Source organism: Zea mays, chromosome 7 (genome assembly GCF_902167145.1).
Source record: "Zea mays cultivar B73 chromosome 7, Zm-B73-REFERENCE-NAM-5.0, whole genome shotgun sequence".
NCBI classification, from domain to species: domain Eukaryota; kingdom Viridiplantae; phylum Streptophyta; class Magnoliopsida; order Poales; family Poaceae; genus Zea; species Zea mays.
In genome coordinates this window covers 176,395,648-176,418,247 of record NC_050102.1, presented here as the reverse complement: position 1 = coordinate 176,418,247, position 22,600 = coordinate 176,395,648, and the positions used below count along the sequence as shown (strand labels likewise).

At 44.2% G+C, this 22,600-nt stretch overlaps 3 protein-coding genes and 1 non-coding gene across 5 annotated transcripts; 1 reads left to right on the top strand and 3 right to left on the bottom strand.

The window, feature by feature from the left end:
- Window positions 1-4,356: 4,356 nt before the first annotated feature.
- LOC100272539 (uncharacterized) lies at window positions 4,357-7,754 on the top strand. 2 transcript variants are annotated; one of them, XM_020540347.3, is made up of 3 exons: window positions 4,357-4,530; window positions 5,089-5,450; window positions 7,148-7,754. In XM_020540347.3, exons 1-3 carry the CDS (start codon window positions 4,524-4,526, stop codon window positions 7,475-7,477), a joined length of 699 nt encoding a protein of 232 aa, XP_020395936.1. In that variant the 5' UTR covers window positions 4,357-4,523; the 3' UTR covers window positions 7,478-7,754. The 2 variants fall into 2 exon arrangements, with proteins under 2 accessions (XP_020395936.1, NP_001140479.1); NM_001147007.1 differs by lacking the exon at window positions 4,357-4,530 and having other exon boundaries at window positions 4,748-5,450; window positions 7,148-7,746.
- Window positions 7,755-9,044: 1,290 nt separating this feature from the next.
- On the bottom strand, window positions 9,045-10,102 carry LOC100501320 (uncharacterized). Its single transcript, NM_001357671.1, has 2 exons — window positions 9,584-10,102; window positions 9,045-9,485 (listed from the first exon to the last, which is right to left on the bottom strand). Exons 1-2 carry the CDS (start codon window positions 10,003-10,005, stop codon window positions 9,293-9,295), a joined length of 615 nt encoding a protein of 204 aa, NP_001344600.1. The 5' UTR covers window positions 10,006-10,102; the 3' UTR covers window positions 9,045-9,292.
- Window positions 10,103-13,469: 3,367 nt separating this feature from the next.
- Window positions 13,470-19,393, bottom strand: LOC100283400 (developmentally-regulated GTP-binding protein 1). Its single transcript, NM_001156301.2, has 10 exons — window positions 19,186-19,393; window positions 17,998-18,051; window positions 17,360-17,533; window positions 16,952-17,023; window positions 16,808-16,867; window positions 15,170-15,279; window positions 14,511-14,810; window positions 14,161-14,352; window positions 13,986-14,037; window positions 13,470-13,894 (listed from the first exon to the last, which is right to left on the bottom strand). The coding sequence occupies exons 1-10, from the start codon at window positions 19,225-19,227 to the stop codon at window positions 13,844-13,846; spliced, it is 1,107 nt and encodes a 368-aa protein (NP_001149773.1). The 5' UTR covers window positions 19,228-19,393; the 3' UTR covers window positions 13,470-13,843.
- A 148-nt stretch (window positions 19,394-19,541) lies between these two features.
- Window positions 19,542-19,613, bottom strand: TRNAW-CCA (transfer RNA tryptophan (anticodon CCA)). The gene has a single exon. It is a non-coding gene; the product is annotated as a tRNA-Trp (tRNA).
- Between the last annotated feature and the right edge of the window lie 2,987 nt (window positions 19,614-22,600).

The window sequence follows — 22,600 nt, the reverse complement described above, 5'->3', positions numbered from 1 at the left end:
GCCCTTACAAAGATGTTCACAAAGAAGCACGGAGTAAGGGAGGGATTAGCAACTCACACAAGACACAAAGATCACAGCAAATACGCACACACAAGACCCAGACTTAAGCTCAAAAGACTAGCACACTAGAACGGAGCTCAAATCACTAGAATGTCGAACAAGTGTGCAAAAATGGAGTGTGAGTGATCAAGAGTGCTCAAGGAATGCTTGGTTTCATCCTCCATGCGCCTAGGGGTCCCTTTTATAGCCCCAAGGCAGCTAGGAGCCGTTGAGAGCAATCTGGGAAGGCAATTCTTGCCTTCTGTCGCCTCAGTCCGGTGCACCACCGGACACTGTCCGGTGCGGATTTCCTTCCTTATTTGGCGAAGCCGACCGTTGGCAGCCTTGGAGCCGTTGGCGCACCGGACACTGTCCGGTGCACACCGGACAGTCCGGTGCCCCCTCCCGACCGTTGGCTCGGCCACGTGTCTCGCGCAGATCGCGCAGCCGACCGTTGGCCCGGTCGACCGTTGGCTCACCGGACAGTCCGGTGCACCACCGGACAGTCCGGTGAATTATAGTCGTACGCCGTTAATTTATTCCCGAGAGCACCAAGTTCGCCTGAGCCAGCCTGGCACACCGGACACTGTCCGGTGCACCACCGGACACTGCCTGGTGCACCACCGGATAGTCCGGTGCACCCAGACAGCGCTGGCTTTGGCTGAAACAAAGCTATCTCTCTCCAATTTGTTTTCTCCTGTTTCCAGCACTTAGACACAATACATTAGTCTCTAAAACAATTTACTAAGTCTGAGAAACATACCTTTATACTTGATTTGTACTTTGTCCACCATTTGACACTCAAGCACTTGTGTTGGATACTAAATCACCAAAACACTTAGGAATGGCCCAAGGGCACATTTCCCTTTCAGAAGAGCAGTAGGGTCATATTGTTTATTGCACAATATGATAATTGTAGAAGTAAAGGAGTTGACAAATATCCCTTTGGATTTGAATGAGAGTCCGGGAGCATCTATTGCCCTACCGCTAGAAGTGACCAACCAAGTTAATCCTTGCTTTGCGGATGTACTTCGAAGAAACTCAGAAATTAGGGACAACTCAAAGCACATCGAGCTAAAAATTATATAGTTGAGCATATATGACAGCGATTCGGTGGACATTAGTACTTTAATATTTTATCCAAATATTGTTCAAGATTTTATCTAAATGTTTCGTCGATGGTACTAGATGATTCGGTGGACACACATTTATATACAAAAGTTATATGCACATTTGATCAAGTGTAATTCAATACAAGAATCTGGATGTATTTATTAAGATACTAGGTTTAGATACACCCCATTGTAGCAAGCTATATCTACGTTGTATATGAAAACAAAGTTGTATCTAAATTGTACATGCCACCGATTTTGAACGTCGATTAGCTGACGTGGGATTTATTTTTGTTGGTTGCACACATGAATTTGGTCACTGTGGTTGCCACGCAGTCACTTTTGTCTGCCATGGCTTCAGGCCCACATGTCAGTGTTGAAGGGTTCAAGATACCCAAGAAGAGGTAAATTAGGCTATTAAAAATTCTCGCAACAATTAAACCTATAGCCGACTTTGCCCCTTATGCCTAGTGTTATCTAGTCTTTAGCATAAAAAGTAGCACCCTAAAATTTGATCATATTCTAACATGATAATTCTAATAATCTAAATACAAACATTTAATTGAACAAAAAAATTATAAGGAATCAAAGAGTCGACATTCTCCACTAGTTTTCGTTAGAGCACCAACTCAAGGGTGTGGCTCCCTCTTGATTTGCACAAGGATTAATTGTGGTCTACGAGTTTATTATTTACCATTCCAATATGGTGAATCGTCCACAACCAGTTACACCATGAGTTAGGCGACTACACCAAAATAGTTAACTTCCTAAACTCTAGAAAGTTAGCCCTAAACTCTAGGAAGTTAGCGAAACCCTCGGAAGTAAAGCTATCCTGTCGGAAGTTTGGCTCTCGGAATTTTTTTGTCGGAAGTTAGCTTAACTTACTATAGCCCTCTAGGAAGTTAGCTAACTTCCTACAGCCAGCGGCGCCTCTCGGAAGTTAGTAGTTTCACGCCGTCAGCCAGCTAACTTCCTATGGCTTATTGTACTAACTTCCTACGGCCCAGTTGGCCTCTAGAAAGTTAATTTGACCAGCATCTCTTGCTCGCCACTAAGTCATCAGTGTGATGTCAACCACCAAGAGTAATAAACACAAACTCTCACTTGATCTAAACAAGTCAAATGAGGAAGGTGGACGCGTTACTAATCTCAATAAACTAATGAAGTCTCTAATCTTGCGATTATCAAATCTTAAACAACTCACTAGGAAAAGGGTTCTCCCTTTCTTTACAAAGAGTTTGTTCATCAGGACAAATGGGTAACATGCATCAAATGGACAAGATGAAGGGATATTTGTAGCCCCTGGCATAGAACTAGTCGTTGCCTCTCCACTCAACTTTGACAGAGTCACAGAACATATCTGGCGCACACCAACTTTTTGCACAAGACACATCCAATGCATGTACCAACAGTTAGTTTATGAACTAGTCATTATTGTATCGGTATCTGTTGCTTCTGAATGAGTGCACATCAGACCTATATGATGAGTGTAGATCCTTGAGGTGCACAACTACATACCTCTTTGAGTACCAATTTCGATGTAGTGTTTGGTGTGGCTATGATGTTAGAAGCACACAAGAGGGGCAACATGCTACTGAAAGCAATGCACAATGAGGATTGAACAAACTTATCTCATGTTTGGCAACAACTAATGTGTTGCATAGCAAGAATAGTACAAGCAGAAGACATTAACATATGCTAATAATCTAAAAACTTATGATATGCCCTAAAGTTACGTTTGTCAATGTAACTTCATTATGTTTTGTCATTGTCATTTTTCTATTGCTAATTTACAAATTATGTCATTTTTACTTTCACTTCACATAAACAATATACACAAAAGCACGTTGTTTTATCCGTGCAACAATAACCACAAGTTGATTTCATATTCTACCACATGAGACAATTTACATAACACACAATTCTAGAATATGTTCATTTTACTAAAGGCCACGATATAAGTACAATCAAACCATATAAGATATGTCCTTCAAACTACAGGCCTGTGGCCATGGATACAAATAATCATGGCAAGTCTAACCACTAAAACCGCATGTCTAGTCAGCAAAACCAAGTGTCGCCTCAACTTATCGACGTTACAAACCGGTCTAAAGGGTGATCTTTATTGTTTTCAATTGTCTAATGTCTAGTTCTTTGGGGTTAAGTTTGTGAACTGGTATACTTAAAGCATCCATAGTAGTTATGTAAACAACGTCCTAAATATGAATTTAAGAAGTTTTCAATAAAACTCTTCTAAGACAATTATGTGAAGTAAGTCCCTAAATTTACAAACTCTCCATAAAATTCAATTTTATTCCTACATTTACCAACCTCGTTGGAACCCTTGAAATCAACGCGCTAAATTCATCATAAAAAACCTTCTACCACCACTGTTTTGCACCATCCATCTCCACCGCTCCATATGCCTTGATGCCGTCACTGCTAGACAACTTCTTATGCTAAGGCGCTGCCATAGGACCTCCTATGTTGCCTCTACGTCATCGCCGCGAGCACCTCTGTGGATGACGTGTGCCTATCTCCACGATCGTCTGATCGCACGTAGGGAGATATGATTACACCCTCGGCTAAAGAAATTGTTCAATTCCCACATGTCAAACACTGATAAAAGCCACTATCGCTAGGATTTTTTATAGAAGCAGCTGTGAAAGTTCAGCTTGTCAAGATTTGTAGCGAGTCCTATACAACATCGCTACTAGAAAAGACAGAGTGTTGTCTATACAGATTTTTGCCACCAACCTAATTAAAAAAGAAAGCAAACCCACCCATTTTTAGTTGACGTGAACAGCCTTAAAGAATAGTAATAAATAAATAGAGAACAATTAAATCACTTTTTTTTTTACTTTTTAAAGTGTTTTAGCGTTCTCTAAATTTATAATTTAGGGAGATAAATTTACATAATTGTTGGAGATTGTTTCAACGGATTATCTATTTCATTTTTGAGATAATTGGATTTTTGGGACTTTAAATAATGTGCTTAATTTTTATATTCCTAACAATAGGAACTAAAACATGTCACCCTTAATTTTAATGTTATTTTGGACATTTTTTGTTATTCTATGCGTAAGTACACATGTATGCGAAAGATAGAAGAATCATACAAAATAGTCTTGAAAGAAGGGTGATATGTTTGATTTATATCTTGTGAAGTAATATTACAAAGTGCAAAACATATTGATTGGAGTCAAAAATCCAATTTTCTCACTTTTTCCTATCCGCATCGCTTCGTGTTCCCTTCCCGCCCGGCCGAAGCGAACAAGCAACCGCCACCAATGGCTGCGTGACCTTGCGGGCGAGGGCGAGGGCGGCGGCGGCGGCGGAAAGGAGCAAGGAGGCTTCCAGAAGCTTTCGTCCATGCAAGGTGAGCGTCAGCCTCGTATCACCGTCTCAATCCCTATCATGATCTAAAGTTTTGACTTTTTTATTCGCCTTTTCATTTATTTGTTTTTTATAATAAAACTCAGGAGGTAGTTTCAATCAATGCGCTCTTACCGAGGTTTTCTTGTGGGCAGATTCTGTCCATTTTTGGTTGTTTGTGCATGAGAGTCCAGGTTGCTCTGTTTTTTGATTCGTTCATTGTGTGTTCCTGGACTCCGTTGTTCAAGGGAACTGTTAACTCGTGCTGCATTTTTTGGACGATCCGGTTTCGTAGTCCATGTATCCAAACTCTTTTTCCCTCTTCGAAGTTTTTTTGGAACCCTTCGAGCCCCGTGGAAGGAATTCAATCTTGCGAACGGAACCGCGGATTTATCGTGATCCACAAGACCGCAACCCTCGTTAGCCGCGGATTTATCGTGATCCAAAATTTCGAACGAGACCAATTCTCTTGAAAATTTCAACCCCCATCCGCGAATCTCTCTCTTTCCAAATCTCGCCCCACCCTCCAGCCCTTAACCCTTTGCGGTGATTTGGTGCGCAGCTCCACCTGAGAGATACGGGCTCGCCGCGATGGAATTCGAGTCAGCGGCGCGGCGGCGGCAGCGCAGACTCTCTTCGCCGTCGTTGAGGACCCACCTCACGCCGGCTTTTGACGCCGTGGCCGGTGGGGAGGGCGGCGTGTCTGGGTACTCTTCATCGTCGTCTTCCAGCGGTCTCGAACTCGGGTTCGACGCCTCTCTCCTCCGCAACCGCCGCTCCGGTTTCGCCGCCCCCTCGGACCTGGACAGCCGTGTCCTCCTCTACTCCCCGCAGTCCGTGCCGCCGCAGATGAGGGCGGCGTACCTGGCAGCGGATGATGGGGTCAGGGCACCTGGCGTCAACCACTACGGATCCAAATATGAGGTACTTGTGCTGCTCTCCAGATCTAGTTTCATTGACAGTTTGGGGGTCTGATTAATCACTAGCTGAAGGGTAGTAATGGTTTGTGATTGGCCCTAATGGTTGGATCATATGTGGATTTTCGTTAATGCCATGGTTGCATGATTCCGATGAATCCTGCTTCAAGGAATTTCCTGTTAATTATAGTGTGGAATGTAGTTGAATAATTGAACTGAGTCCTTAAGAGTTAAGGGTTGCTGAAAGTGGTTTACCACAAGACATGGATTTCATCAAGCCAACTTATGTAGATGTGGACCATGCAATATCTCAGACAATTTGCTTTTGCTGTGGTTACCTTAATTACAGTTCTAGATATACAGATTGACAATTTATATGAAGCTTCAATGAGAATTAGTTCGTTATCATTTACTAACGGCTTCGGAATTTAGGGAATGTATCACAGTGAACATTATTTAATTTTAGTGTGACGTACTCTTGTGAATAGTTATGGCTTTGCTTTAATTGAGCTTATTAAAATACATTGTTTGTCATCCTTTCTAGTGAAATGTGAAGTCCATGGTGCTTTTCGTTTCAGAAAAGTACAGAGAGTTTAGGATCTGGTTCGGTTATTTGCAGTCCCGTTGTTTCCGTAGAGGAAACCACATGATATCCACCATTTTACAACACTTGAGATCCCAATACATTTCAGACATACATGGCTTATGTGTATTCTTGCCATTTAATATTATTGTGCAAACTAGTTAATCCAGTTCTGGTGTCAAAGCTCAAGTTTAAATTTCTTCTATCGTTTCCTTATCAGTCTGTTCATGTTAGGCAATATCCTTTGAGGTGCATTAACAGACAGATAGGTCCGTTACTGGCTGCTTTATTAGTTGGAAACAACCTATGGGGGCATGTACAGCGCTGATGCTTGCTTGGGCCCTTGCAGGCAGCTACTGCCTTGCTGGTTTCCCGTGCCCTTGTGGACAACACCTCAACTAGCTTTTGCTGTGGCGTCGCTGCTTAAGGACATTTACAACGCCGATGCTTGCTTGGACGCTTGTGGGCGGTTACTGTGTTGCCGGTTTTCCATGCCCTGGTGGATAATGCCTCGACTAGCTTTTGCTGTGCCATCGCTGCTTAAGGGCATGTACAACGCCGATGCTTGGTTGGGCCCTTGCAGGCAGTTACTGCCTAACTGGTTTTGTTACCCTAGTGGACGACGCCTCAACGAGCTGTTGCAGTGGCATCACTGCTTGCTCAAGCACCGATGCCTGAGGTCATTTTTCAGCAAACAACTAACAGTTGCATCTTGAAAAAATTGGAGTTTGGTGTAGATATTTAGTTGTTGCCATCCTAAATTAGGACTCATAGTAGGTGCTTGATTGTTCTGTCTTTAAATGTCTATTTAAAAATTATTGCATTGCGCATCCCTAATTATGCAGGTTGCAATACAAATAGAAAGAGTATGTGGACTAAGCATTTTATAAGACCCAGTATCAGCATATGAACATGCCCTAATGTGCTGAAACCTTTTCATTCTTTTAGCTGTCCTGTCTGTCTAATCCAATGGTTAACATGTTTTTCAGAACCAGTGCATCACTGTCAATCAAAGCAACCATTGATAATGCACAGTATAGTTCACTAGCATTGCCTAATTCCCCTGACTGGAACCTATACTAACATACTTTTACATGTTTACTTTAATATTTGTTGCATAGGCTGCCCGGCTTACTGGCGCGCCAGGTTTTCAGGGTTCAGAAAACCACATTTCTTTTGCCTCCCCGCCGCAGACAAGTAGCAATATTCCTACTACAGTTCTGGGCGCCTCCACCTCCACCAAGCTTCCTGCTGAACTCCAGTTGCCAGAGGGCAGCGTCGTAGCGACCAATGCAGAGCTCAAGACGCCAGGACCAGAAGCTACGCCTTCAACTCTCAAGCCATCTGCTAATCCAGAACCACGCGTGGATGGCGATGACATCACTGATGCTCTCTACGGTGACCATGGTCATCGCAGGCTCCCTATTTTCAGGGAGATCTGTCCAGATTGAGTGTCAGCCTCAGCATTCTCAACGTCGCTGATGGATGCATTTCGGCCCTAGCTGTATATTCTGTTTATCTATCTTGTACCCAGGGTCTTGGTAGCAATTACTCTGGAGGGTCATTTCTAGTTTCCTAAAGGAGAATCTCTCTTCTCTTGATCTATTCATAATCGAGAAAGCTATGATATAATTTACTTGATTAAGCCAGCAATTGACCGTTTTGCTTGACGTTGGTTGTAGATGAACCTTGTCATATATATGAATTGAGCCTTGGTTTTTTTTTGCCTTTTGTAACTGAGTTGCAGGGTTTCCATATCCACTCGATGACTGTCTTGCATCATATGCATACTAGCACGCACAAGACCATAAAGCATGACGAACACTGAGTGGATATGTGAATCAGCTTACTGAATGAGGGATGGCAGATGTATAGCATTTGATGTTTATTTAGATATATATATAAATAATAAAAGTAATGTATTTAGAAAAGTTAAAAATATCTTATAATTTGGAACGGTAACTAGCATAAATAAACATTCTAGACTTCTCCGATATGAGTTGAATACACCATCTTATGTAACATACCCCCTCGTCAACCAAATCAAAGGTAAAATTGATTGTCCTTTTAAGGTATTTGATTAGTGCATATAGTGATATATAAATAGTTAGACAAGACATCCATTGGAAATAAAATGAATTTGAAGTTTATATTCTGCCACTATTATTTCTATGATTGATTGATATTGTGGTAGTGTATGACTTGTTCATGAGCAAGTGAACATAGTGTTTGATCTAGTACATGAGCTACAAGTTTATAACTCGGCTTCAACAAGATAACTATTGAAAGATGTGTGAAGAAGCTTGAAGAATGATCAAAACAGGTTATATGGTTATGCATATTGACTAGTTCAAGTCAACGAGAAAAAAGCTACTGGAAACAACCTAAGAAGAAGCTGAAGTGATCCTCAGCTTTAAGTGACCTCCCCACCAAAGCGGTGTCTTGAAAGTCCAAGAGTGGCATCTACCCCATCCTACATCAATAGGAAGCTATCCCTTGTTGGAAATTGATGACAAAGGGGGGAGAAGATGGATACAAAGATAGATCATGGGGAGAAGTAAGTCGCATTTAAAATGTGCATATTCGTATATACAAAGATACAAAGGAGGACATCGGACCAATATGGAGAAACTGAGATGTATCAAATTGTTTGGAGCACACAAGTAGGTGGAGTAAGCTCATAAGCTTGGTTGTTGCATTCAAAATGTGCGTATTCGTATATTTGCTTGCATTTACACGAGTAGAAGTTTTCACAAGTTGTATCTTCCTTGTGTTTAGTGGTGTGTGCTCTACGTATAACTTGTTTGGTGATTTAAGAACTAGTATGAACAGGTTAAGGTGGCCGTGGGTTGAAGCTGAGCCTTGGCTTATAGGTTTGTCTCGTTTTTTGCCCTCAATTTTGCTTCAGTGAGTTTATTAACCGGTGCAAGTTTGGTATGGTATCTCTGCAACGAGAAGGTACGCTGGACGTTTCATCTGCATATCCTGAATGCTTCAACCAAACGCTGTGGTTATTGTATGGTACAGTACTGGCTCACTGAATATAATTTGCAAGCATCGATCTGCGTCGCAGATTCGCGATACGTCCACACCTCATACAGAACACGTTTACATCGCGAACTTACCAAACGCTGTGGTCTGGCTGGTGGTACAGTACGTTCTTGACAATTTTACACGCTACAGGATATAGACGCTACAGAGTACACAGCACTGAAGCTTTAGAAAACGAAGAAGGAACAAACAAAAAAAGCCCGGAAAAGTTCCGCTCAGAGGTCTCCATCAGGGCGCCGCGCCGACGGCGAGACCTTCCTCCTGACCTTCTCGGTGGTCCTCTCGAGCGCCTCCTCGGTGGCCCTGGCCGCCGACTCCGCCAACTTCTCCACCATCTCCTTGCCCATCTCCAGGGTGCTCTTGGCCGCCTTCGTCACCGACGCCGCCGGGCTCCGCGGCAGATGGTACCTTGCCACACACACACACACGGCAGGCGTGAGAACTGAGAGCACACACGTCTCCCGATCCAGAACAGCGGGGCAGTAGTGAAACGGATAATCATCTACCGCGGCTCGGCCGGCGGCCGGCGGAGGTTGAAGCACGCGAGCTTGGCCCACGCGCGGAGCGCGTCCAGCCAGCGCTCGTGCCCGGCGAGGCCGATCGCCAGCTCCACCGGCTCTCGAGGCGGCCCGTTCCCCGGTACCCCCGTCGCCGGCGGCGGCGACGACGACAGCAGGAACAGCAGAGCCGACGCCGCGACGAGCAGCACGACGACGCAGACGATGATGGCGGCCATGCATGTCGCCACGGGCCGCGCGGCGCCACCCTTGCCCCTGCCGTTCCTGTTGCCGCTCATTGCCGCGGGCTGCTGCAAGCTGGTGGCGATCGAGAGGCGTCGCGTCGCGTCGCGCGGCTGGAACCTGGAACCGGTGGACGGAAGCGAGCGAAGGTTGGGTTGGGAGCCCCTCCTCCTCCAGCCCGGCCCCATTGGCCAGGAGCTTTCTTCGTGCGGGCGGACACACGTCCGGCGGCGGCACGTGTTGGGCTCGGGAGCAACGCGGTGACGTGCCGGGCCACGTCGGGTGCTGCATGTGGTGACGTGGCGGGGGCGTTGATTGCATTGCACGCGACGCGAGCGCGATACGTCGTCGCCGGGCTTTCAGAGTGCGCGACGCAGCAGGCCGCGACGGCAAGTGCAGGTGATTCGTGGCGGCCAGTCCCATCGGGACGATGAGGCCTGACCTACCACTACCACTACCACTCTACCAGACTGATGCATCGATGTATCTTCTCGCGCAAAGCACGTACTCCTTCCTACCAAGCTAGCTCAAACGACCACTGATCTGGACACACCTGACCTGGCGACCGGCGGCGGTGAATGGTTGTTTACTCCTGCCGTCTCCGTCCTGACGACAGGGAATAATCAGCGGCGTATCATTCCCGGAAACTTCGGCCTTGGTTCAGCCCACATGAACCAGAACTGGCTAGCTAACAACCACGGCCACCGCTGTCTGCTCAACTCCCATTGAGCTAATCCGGTTTTATAATGCTGCCAGGTTTTATTTACACGCTTGCCAGTGCGTTCCTCGAGCGGTGTTCAATATGGAACCGTCAGTGTGTTCAACAAACTCACGGACACACTCGATTTCTTTTCTTTTTCTTTTTGAGTTAAATTTGACAGCGGACATGTCATACCAAAATCCGCTGCAGCTGCAAAGATGGTTTTTATTTCCAGAGAAGAAAGTAAGCCAAATCTTCCAACACCACCACGGTAGGAAACCCGCCGGCCGCACCATCCGACCGTTAGTTCCAAACCCTCCCCGGCCGGCTTAAAACGCGCCGATCCAAGAAAAGCACCCCCCCTCCAACCCGCGCACAGACGCACTAACCCCCTTCAAGGCTTGCACGTAAGCGTAACCGGCGTTGCCTTCCTTCATCACGGCGGCTGGGCGGCAGAGCGCGCCGCCATGCCGCACCGCCACCATGACGCCGCCGCCGGCGACGAAGCCCCGTCCCCGCGCCCCTCGGCGGCCGGCTGCTACGCGTTCCTGACGCGCTCCCACCGCAGCGCGGGCGCGTACCGCCGCCTGGACTCCGCGCGGGCGCTCGAGGCCGAGGCCGACGCCGCCGTGGCGGCGGTGAGGGTGGAGGTCGGGACGGCGGCGAAGGGGAGGGCGAGGAGCGTGTTCCACGTCGACCCCGCCGTGCTGGAGGCCGGGCCGGTGCGCCGGCTGCTGGCGGCCGCGGGGAGGCGGGCCCCCGGCGGAGGCGTCGCCGTCGACGTCGACGCCCTGCTGTTCGAGCACCTGATGTGGCTGGCAACCAAGGCCCGCGACGGTGGCGGGGTGGGCGGCGACGGCGACGGCGACGAAGACGAAGGCTCCGCCCCCGCCGCTGATGACGACCTTTCCGAGATCGTCGAGTTCTACTCGCAGGACGACGAGGATGACGAGGAGGAGGGCCGCGACCACGGGTTGAGCAGCTTAAGCTTCTAGTAAATTCCCGGTGGCTAAGTTAAATAATCTAAAGTATATTCTTAATCCGCGTCATTTAGTTCTCGTCATTCATGTGTATAATGCTATATATACATGTAAAATGTATAATCAAGATTACTACTAATTGTTGTTTTAAATAATTAGCCCGTGAGGTAGACCACTGAGTCAAGAACCGACGATTTGTTTGTTTAGGAAGAGTCTGACAAACGGGTCTAGGTTTGAATGAGGACAAGGAAGGAAAAAAAAAAGGTACCACACTGATTGGTTAATGTTAATCTATTATTGGGCTAGGTCAGCACATCCATCGTCAAGCTTTTTTTTAAACACTTCACTCCGTAATATGGGATCTAAGAGCTAAGTTAGGCCATGTTTGGTTTGTTTAGTCTAGTGACTAAAGTTTAGTTACGGGACTAAAGTTTAGTCTCTAACATGTTTGGTTCTAAGAGCTAAAAATAGTAAGAATATACTAAATGACTCATAAGAAGACTAAAATGACCTTTAACATTCTCCTGCTATTAGTATAATTGAACTAAATGAGGGGTAAATGTGGAATTAATATGGTTTAGTGCCTTTTAGCACATATGTGAAAGACTAAAGACTAAACCATTTTAGTCCATATTTTAGTCCTAGTGTTTGGCAAAAAATTTGACTAAATGAGACTAAAAACTAGAGACCAATTCTTTAGTCTCTCTAACCAAACACCCCCTTAAAACCGCTTTATATAAAGTGTAATCTACACATCTAGATACCAATTTTTAGATTTGAAGCTAGTCCCAACCAAGCTCTAACTCTAAGGACAAATCCTTTTTAGAATTGGAGGGCATTAGAAAAGAAATTAGTTCATTCCCACCATAATCAGACTAACACTAGTTTTCCTAAAAAAAATGTCAGCAATTTGTTTTTTTAATACAAGATTTTTGTGTACTTCTGTTAGTACTAGCTACTAGCTTATTCGGGCTACTAGTCAACATCATTTATTCATTCTAGTAATAGCTTGGTGTCGCGAATGGAGAACCTTGTCGGGCTCGTTAGTTAAAGCGCGGTTGCTTCGAGGCTCGGGCTTTCGATCCGTCCACGCGACGACGCGTGTGTTCGTGCATTGTGGTGATGTGCAAGATGAAGGGGATAAGATTAGGAAAAGCACACGGGCGGGGCTGGACTGGTTCCCGGGAACGGCTCTCCTGCGATCATCTGACAGCAACGGGTACCGCGGCGCGTGCGGGGAGGGGACACATGCATATGCCACCCACGGTGCGGCCGGTGTGCGTCGTCGTCCCTCTTGGCCCGGACCTATCGACCGATACGAATCCGAGCGCTGTTACCGTGAGATGACACGGACAGACTGACAGACCGACCGTGACAGCGGAACGCGCATGTTTGTGTTTCACGGTATGCCGACCAGAGCTACCTGTCCCCTTACCATGAACAAGATCATCTCGATGACGGCCTACACGAGCTGCTGCCGAAGTACGCCGCGGACGACGGTGGAGAGGCTGACGCGGTTCTTCGCCTCCTCTTCGGCCCGCGTGTGGAGCCTGTACCGCTCAAGCGGCCGCCGGTGAAGGATGGGAGCGAAGGTGCCCATCGTCTCGTCGCTGACGTACCCTTCCAATCCAACGGCACCATCTCCACTGGTGTTCGCCTCTCCCTACCACTATATCACACGAAGAAGACGATGGCGCACGGCTGCACGAGCGTCAAGATTGGGTTTTGACGCTGGGTTCCTGCGTTCCTCTCAATCAAACCGCGAACCCTTTTTTGCGGATTCAGGTGTCCCGTCGCCTCTACGCAGATCTAGGGAACAGGAACCGGTCCTGTTCTTGTTTTGTCAAGCCAGAGGCCACTCGGGGAGAATGGGGATTCCGGATTCGAGTCGTTGGGGAAACAGCACATAGCACACCACCAAAGATGATTATGAATTATCATAATCATCACTAGAAAACGTACGAACACCAGATAAGGTACAAACACTTAATAAATAAATCATCAAATCACCTTATATCCTCCTCTAAAGATATGGAGAGCATCTCTCCACGTGTTCAACGGTTGGGCCAGACACTTGGCAGCACACATCGGTGACTCCAGTCCACATGGCACCAAGTTAGAGGAAGTTACATCACAGCTACATGACTCGTTGTATATAAGTAAATGCCGACTCACATTGTCTTTGGATCAAAGCAAATTTTCTGAGAACAGGGAACATTACATATGAGCCTCACCAACAAGCAAAGGCCGAGTTCAAGCTCTTCTCGCGAGGCTACTACTCAACAAAATCCTCAACGCTCCCAGTTTTGCAGAAAAAAACAGGTTTCGTTCCACCACATGATACGCCTATATTTTCTTGATGATCTGAACGACGTCCTCATCGTCAAGCTCATGCTCCTGCACGAAAGCACAATAAATCAGTGCAAGGAACCTAACACCCACCCAGTGGGTGTGTAACAATGTAACATCATGCTGGTCTAATGCATACCTTGCCAACTCTCTGAGGCTTATGTTTCACACTGGAACCCCATACCAGAGCGCTGCAATTTTTGGAGCAGTTAGAGACGAGGGCCAAAAAAACAAGTAAAAAATTATCTGGTACATAGCCGATCAAAAGATTCCATTCAAGTGAGACAATAATAACATAATTATATGGCACTCACTATTTAAATTGTTTGACCATGTCCTTGTGGATTCTGTCGCAGAAATCTTCCACGGTTTTCTTCTTAGATGATACGATAACAGGATCCTCATAATCTGGGTTCAGCCCTTTAGGTTTTGTGTATATCCTAACCAAATCCAAGTATTCCCATACCTTCTCCAGAAGTCCATCAAGATTCCATTCAAGATGAGCACTGCAACAATACAACAACAACAAAGCCTCTTAGTCCTAAGCATGTTCAGGTTCTAGATGAGCAGAGCACTGCAATGATTTTTTTTTAAATGAGGTGTTTCAGCTATTAAGGGAAATCAAGTGAATCAATTGCAGCAGGATACTACAGTACATGCTCACCTAACCGGGCAGTAATGGGGAAGTTTGTCCAAGATTTCCAGCTCCTCGAGTGTTATCTGATCAATCTTGTTGACAACATATACGCAAGGAGTGTAAATCCGGCTTCCTTCAATAACATCTATGAGATCATCTGCTGTAGCATCATATCTCAGGGAGACATCAGCATTATGTATCCTGTACTCGCTACAGATTGCTTTTACTGTATCAAGGTCCAAATGTGTGTTCGTCACTGTTGATGTGAAGTTGATTCCACCCTTGTCCTTTCTTCTGAAAGTCAAATTGGGTGGTGTTTTGTTCAACCTGACAAGAGCAAAGAGAGCAAAGATCTTAAAACTTTTTTCAAAAATAGGAGGGAAAAACCCACAAAACAAACGGGACTAGTTATAAAGAAACAAAGGAGACACAAGCCGCAAAACAAAATAGAATGTTGTATTAGAAACAGCATGATAACATAAGAGGATAGAATTTAGCATGGTTCAGTATAAATAAATGAGTGCAACATCCAGGAAATGAATCAAGTCATTTAGGTAATTGGTAATAGCTAAATGATGTCTTCCAGATTGGGAGCAAAGGAAAGATCACAAAAGGACTGATGGCCAAGCTGTGTACAAGTTTCGTACACTAGCGCCAGCAGAAGTATGAATGTAAAGAAGACTTACCTAATGCCAAATCCTTCAAGCTCCTTCTCAATAAGACGCTTGTGAGTTATTGGTTTTATGGCATCAAGAACAATCAAAATAACATTGCATGTCCTAGCTGTGCTGATAACCTGTCAAGCCACAAAAATAGGAACTTTCAAGCCCAAGAAGAAATGGTTCCGCACACAAAGAACACGGAATAACACAAGAAAATCCAAGACTGAAGTGTTACGAGCAGCTATTTGATTTGGAGAAAAACTACTGAGTGTGAAGTGTGAATACAAGTATAAAACAAGTACGGATCATAGAACTGTTTCAGTGTTTCTTAATGAAGCATATTAGCTCAGTATGCATAAAATGGTAAATAAAACCAGATGTTGTAGCCTTAGCAATTATCAAATTAGCTTTATTTCTCATCAATATACAAGAAACAACTTGCTTAAAATATATAAATGAATATTCAAGGCTAAGAAGTAAGAACTCATTGGAGCCTCTAGTACTGTGAAGAACATAGTAGCTAATCAGTTCCCAGTTCCCCCTACATATTTAATAAATCTGAGCACTCTTAGCTACAAAGTGGATATTTTTTATAAAGTAAACCATTGACCATTCTGAAGTAAGAAGTGCTGGTGCAGGTTTGTGTAATTACGGACGATTTTACAATAGGTCAATAGGTGAGTGCTCATAAGAATGGAATTTTCTGTCCAATCTATGTACCATTTGTTGATGTATAATCCTAACAACAATCGGAACAAGATGATTTGGAAACTTAAGCTCCCCTGAAAATAATTTTTGTGGAATTTAGGTCGGGGAGGAATCCTCACCAAAGATAATTTAGACATAATACGATGGAAAGGTAGCTTGACTTGTTGCTTTTGCAACCGTAATGAGAGTATACACCACCTCTTTTTCGATTGCTATATTGCCAAAAATATTTGGAGGATAATTTATTTTACTCTAAAAATAGAAACGCCTGTTAACATTAATCATATTATCAGGTCTTGGGCAAGTAATTGTGGTCTAGTATACAAAAAAATACTACTTACTCGAATATCAGCTTTATTTTGGTCTATTTGGCTTACTCGAAATGAGGTGGCTTTTAATAAAAAACCAACATCATCAATTGTGCAGGTCATTTTCAGAGGTACCCACTGGTTCAGGTTCTGGAGACTCCTACAGAAGGAGGAAGTACATCAACAAATTCTCGATGTGTGTCAAGCTTTAGAAGTGGTGGCGATGGAAGTCTTTGTGAATCATGGATGGCGATCAAATGCAAGACTTGAGTGTGCCTAGTGTTTTTCATAGCCATGTTATTTGGTTTCGTCGAGTTAGTTTCATTTTTCAAAGAACCGTCCATTGAGTCAAAAATTGACATGTACATGTAATGGATGTACACATTTAATGCGAAAAGCTGGAACTCTTGTTTCCATTATAAAAAAAAGGTGAGTGCTCATAAAATTTCCAAAATGTGGATGGATACTTTTCATAGAATCATATGAAGATAGGACAGTTCCTGCATACTATGCGATGACCCGGTTATGCCCATCAGCCCATATAAGGAAGGCAATTTTTCCAACAATGCAAAAGTTTTTTTTTGTTGAAATCATGTCAATTTCAAAGAAGAAAATGGTGTCAAGAAACTTTTGGAGATTCAAATACCTGTCTTCCTCTGCCCTTTCCATCTTTAGCACCTTCGATGATCCCTGGGAGATCTAGAAGCTGAAATGAAAGCCAGATATTAATAATTAATCAAGATGAAATATGCTCAGAAAAACTTTTAGATTTCTGAATGCACATGGTCACCTGGATTTTAGCACCCTTATACATGATAACTCCAGGAATACATGTTAAAGTTGTAAACTCGTAGGAAGCAACCTTTGAAACAGAGAAGGAACAAAACAGTGCATTAGTAATTTAATATACTGAAATCAAATAAATAGTAACAGCATACGAAAATATTCATCTGTAAGAAGGTCCAAAGAGCAATCAATCCAAAAATACTTCTTTTCTAATGAATTCGCATCACTGAAAGCAAAATCTTGCTACTCAAGCAATATGTACGTGTAGTCCCTCGGAGCATACCAATAGAATCAGACAGCATGTAACTTAAAAACATTGTGCAAGGTACGAACACGAGGATTTCCCTAATACAATACAGGTGATGAGCAGCTAAATGTAATGTTGTAAACAAAGAGCATTGATGTAGCAAACCTCTGAAAATGTCCCTGTTAGCTTGTTCAACAATGTTGATTTCCCAACCGAAGGAAAGCCAACTAAACCAACACGTGCATCTCCACTCTTCGTCACATCAAATCCTTCACCTGCACCACCACCACCTTTGGATGTTGGAGTGAGCAACTCCCGCCGCAATTTTGCAAGTTTAGCCTAGGCAAACGAACAATTAAGACATAAGCTCAGTTGATATCAAAGAGTATCAGCTCAACAAAGTACAGTGTCATAATAAATATCAAATATCAACATGAAGCATAATATGGAAACTAATTAATAGCAAAACATTGCAGCGTTGATAATTGAATAGTAGAAAATAGCTGAACTGTCCACGTTTTCTTCGGATTAGTACCTCCAACCACAAATATAAGTCCATTTAGGTTTTCCCTCAAACATCTTTTAACTTTGGCCATCAATATCTTAAAAATCATATAGAACTGGCAACATATGGCATTAATAAATTCATAATGAAACATCAAATCAAAGTGTTACATTGAAATGATATGCAGATGTCCTAATGGCCTCATACGGAGTGGGCATCTTAAACTCATTAAAGTGAATGACAGAAATTACCATAGGTAAGAGTTCTAAGATAAAGATTAGAGTATATTTCAAGTTACCTTAAGAAGACCAAGATGGTGAGCAGTGGCTTTATTCTTCTGTGTCCTTGCCATCTGCATAGTCAAAAAAATAGACAACATATTTAGTTGCAGCAATAGAAGATCAGAAGATATATATGCGATTAAATTTCCAGTTCCACGGTCTACATATTACTCAAAAAAAGCAATACCATCAATTCATCACCATGGAACCAAGGTCCACAATTTCGTTTGGAATGATCCAAATTTCGTTTTGTTGATCAAAATTTGACTTTTGTATTTTTATATACTTTGAATCGAAATCCATTTAAAACCGGACCGAAATTCGTTTTTCAGTTAGTAGCGAAACAGAAAAAAAAAACCTTGAAATTTGGTGATTTCGAACCAAAAAAGTAAACCTTGCATGGAACACAACCAAAAAACAGTTTAGATGTTAGCGCTGGCTTTTAAAACCTATAGCTATCGTCTATCGATCACATCTACGGAAGAGTGGGCATGACAATTCCACTTGTTGCCTAGAGATCCTGGGTTTGAATCAGCCTACGAGCAGAATTTTGCAGGGGTAAAGGCTGTCTAGAAATTCCCTTCCCCAGATTCCAACGTTGTCAACAATGGGTATTCCCTTTTTTAAGGAAAAGCAATCAAATCCAACAATGTGATCAGAGGCACAGAACATATAGTATTTGTCGACACTACATATTGATGTGATAAACTCATCAACCCACAAAACAGACTATGATCGTTTCACAGGGATGGAAGCATTTAAAAGGCAGGAAAACCCCATACAGACTAAACTTCCACACAAACCTCACCAGACACTTAACCATCAAACACAAACAGTACAGAACCCAGGGTTAGCATCCCATCTCTCAAATAAAATAATAACCTCTTAAGACAATCCCAATCTCACAGCCGCATTAACACAGCATTCTCGGACAACATCAGAACACATACAAGGTGAAACTAATGATAGTTCGAAACCAGAACGGAAGAAATTTAAAACCTGTAGTATTTCCGGCGTCCCAAACTATCAACTATATAAGCGACTCGGCATCAAAAACCATTGTAATTCGAAGCTCCCACTGAGCTACAGCCCAACATCTCGTAAGCGCTGGGAGCACAGATCTACCGAGACGTTGGGACGGCTGGATGGGAACCTAGCCCTCAAACTCGCGATTCACTAGCCGGGGTGGGGTCGTTAGTCGTTACCTCGTCCTCGATGTCCTTGATCTTCTGCATGACGGTCGCCATGGCTGCGGCTGGAAGGGGGGGTACGCTTCGAGGTCGGGAAGGATCGTCTGCTCCTCGCTCGCGCTGCTTCGTTCGTGCGGATGAAGGGGGGAGTAGGGTTGAGGATGGAGAAAGGAGAAGTTTCGGGAAGCGTGGTGAGGGTTTCCCTTTGGTTTGGGGGGCGGGCGAGGGCGACACGGGCAGGCTTAATGGGCCGGTAGACTGGGCCGTGGAATGTTTCAATTTTGTGGAGCAAAAATGACCAAAAAGAAAAAATAAAGCGAAACAAAACAAAAAGGAAAGAAATTAAAAATGATCCGGTTTGTTCGGGGTTTTGAACCCGACGTGAATCGAACACGCAACCTTCTGATCTGGAGTCAGACGCGCTACCATTGCGCCACGGATCCGGATGGCTTAAGATTGTAATTTAGGTTATAAGTACTGTTCGTAGTTTAATTACGGACGAGATCGTGAGTAGCACAGATGGGGCCGAGAAGGAAGGTGGCATGAAGTGTCGTACCAGTGGAGCGGGGTCATGTTGTAGCTCCGACTCGGACTCGCTGTCGCCGGAGCCGAAATCGGACACGACAGGCGGCGCCCAACGGTGTAAAGACAAGTTCAATGCAACCATAATACATGGAGAGCGTGCCGGCTGGTGGCTGCTCGACTCGCCTCTTCATTCGCACTCTTGCTTCTTGGCCTCTTGGCTTGGGGCACGTGTCTTCATGTCAAATTAAAAAGCACTCATCATACATGGCGTGCGTGGCGCGTGGAGAAGCACCGGTGCTTGGCCGTTGCCGTGGAGCCAGCGGACGTAGGACAAAATTCTATATAGGGCTACAATATAAAAAACAAAACGTTATGCTAGATCACTAGATAAAATTAGTTTTAGTATAATACTAAGGCTAAGTGATAATACTAGGAATGTTTCAAAATGATATACATACATAAAATCCTTTTTTGTATGTATTGATTCACAAATAAAAAACTAATTTTGTAACATTCCGTACACTCCTGAACCAGTGGTACTTACTTCTAGTAGCCCTCTAACTTATGTGCGCACTTTGTCCATAGTCATGTGCACCCAAAAAGATTTCTCGGTCCATCACCCTTCTCAAGATTGCTCTAGACCAAACACAATTAACACAGATGTTCTTTCGAGATAGACTTCCGAAAAATAAGATACATCTTAATGGTATCTTAATGGTATGAGTACTCTATTAATTATATTAATCCTTGATCTTGGATATCACAAATCTATAGCTAGAAAAATTGTATATTAGCTAAACACTAATGCAAGAAAAGTATATTGACAAAAGTAGTGTAGTGAATATACAATCTTGCAGCTGTGACCTAAGACAAATATATTTTTCTAGTTTTAAGACGTTGAAATCTTCTTGTAATAGTCTCATGATTAAAGGATTCGAAATCATGCATCTAATAATTTATTACACAATTATCTCTTTTAATCGGAGATATTAAAACCTCACCCATTTTGCTGTGCCCGCCGCATTCGACGGCCTCCCCGCCATCCGTCGTGCGACGCCTGGCGGTCGCCCGGACCCAAAATTTTCCTAAACTTCAACTCTGAGCGCAGTTAGACGGGTCTGTCTCCCACCGAATACTTTCCCACGTCGTACTTGCCTCCTCCCCTTCCGGTCCCTTTCTCCCTCCCATGCCGACGCATCCCTCTTCCCCCCCATGGTTGGTGTTCCTACTTCGAGCCTTCCACTGGGTGATGGGCGACCCGGCACCTCCGACGACCCCGCCACGCGCCACCACCTCACCCACCGTCCACCCATCACCTTTCCTGCAAACCTCGGCGACCTCCTTTTCAATCTCACGACGATGTCCTGCAAGTCTCTCCCGAGCCCTCTCCTCAAGCCCTACCACGCCCAGCCAGGCCACGGCGGCGCCAAGATCCAGGCCCTATCTCCAACTCAGCAACTTATTGTAGCGCAACTTGAGCTCTGGATGGTCTGCATCGTTGCCATCGTGGCGCGCGCCGAGCAGGAGGACGAGGTGCGAGCCCTGGCCGACCAGGCGGCCAACATAGACGTCGAAGTGTGGGCCGTCGCCGCGCACGCGAAGGTCCACTAGGTCGACGACGACGTCCAGGTGCTCACCACAGCGTGTACTGACCTCATCAACCGGCTCCAGGGCCTACACGAGAACCTCACAAATGTGTCGTCTGAGGCGAGTAAGACCAATTATGTTCGTGCCCAGATTGGAAACCATGCATCGGTAGATCCAGAAGGGCGGTATTGGTGTTGCTTCATTTAATCAGTTAGGTTTAATGTTCATTGATGATATGCTATTCCATTATTTTTCTACCTTATTAGGAGGCCACCCCACTTGTTGACCTATTACTTATTGAAAACAATCATGTGTTTTGATGGTTAGCTTCTGAAGTTTGTAAAATACAAGGACATGCTACACCTTAGGCCGCCTGGTGAAGTTTGGACAGACACCACGCTCAGAGGAAAATGTTAATTATCAAGTGCAAGCGCAAATGCTGCACGTACCTGAAACTACTAATGAAACATGTTAAAAATTATTTTGTTTGAAGTAGGAACTTGTACAGTGTGTTCATATGTCCTATTTATACATCTTCACAAATAGACAACGTTTTATGCACTTCTTTTAGCTACAACCAGTAGGTGTTAAATTTTACACTCTCATTATACATTAGATGTGAACTGAACTGTGGTATGTGTCGACGTCTTGCATTCTTGCCTCATTGAATTTGCAACCACTTGATCATTCATAGTATGACGCTTCTCCTCACATGGTGCATCATCTGTAATTCGTTTAATACTACCTTATTGTTGTTAAAGAAATACTGTCATTATTGTTTCTTGCTTATTTCTCTACTGCTGGTAGAGTGCAGTGTTGCTTGTTACAGTCAACACCTAAAGGACAAGATGTTAATTAATCATAGTAGCATCAGTGCTAGACCCATATTATGAAGATATTTTTGTTCGTCCTTTTTTTACATGGAGCTCCAAGAACTACAACTCTTCATGGTTGTTGACTTGTTGGTCACTGTTCTTATGGTCTTGCAGCATCAGTGCAGTTCCCACTCTACTTCTGTCAAGTGTTTTAGGTGTCTTCAGCTAGGCCCTGTAGAGCATCCTTGTTTTCTCACGTCACCATATTCAGGTATCAATGTTCTTCAGTTCACAATTCGTTCAATGTTGGTTCTGAAATTCATATTTTTCACCTAAAACAAGATCTCTTTGATTGACACATGACATCTGGGTTTTGAGGCCAAGTACATCTTAAACTCATGTTATTGAGCCCCAAACAAGCAAGCACAACCAATATGGCAGAGGTTGTTGTGGGAGTTCTGACCAGCAAGCTTGGTGTGACCTTAGCAAAAGGGGCATCAGCC

Coding starts and splice junctions, on each gene's coding strand:
- LOC100272539 (XM_020540347.3), top strand. Junction 5,451..7,147: donor ACTACGGATCCAAATATGAG/GTACTTGTGCTG, acceptor TTTGTTGCATAG/GCTGCCCGGCTTACTGGCGC.
- LOC100501320 (NM_001357671.1), bottom strand. CDS start 10,005: ATGGGGCCGGGCTGGAGGAGGAGGGGCTCCCAACCCAACCTTCGCTCG. Junction 9,486..9,583: donor CGGCCGCCGGCCGAGCCGCG/GTAGATGATTAT, acceptor GTGTGTGGCAAG/GTACCATCTGCCGCGGAGCC.
- LOC100283400 (NM_001156301.2), bottom strand. CDS start 19,227: ATGGCGACCGTCATGCAGAAGATCAAGGACATCGAGGACGAG. Junction 18,052..19,185: donor TCAAGGACATCGAGGACGAG/GTAACGACTAAC, acceptor TTGACTATGCAG/ATGGCAAGGACACAGAAGAA. Junction 13,895..13,985: donor AGCCTCAGAGAGTTGGCAAG/GTATGCATTAGA, acceptor GCTTTCGTGCAG/GAGCATGAGCTTGACGATGA.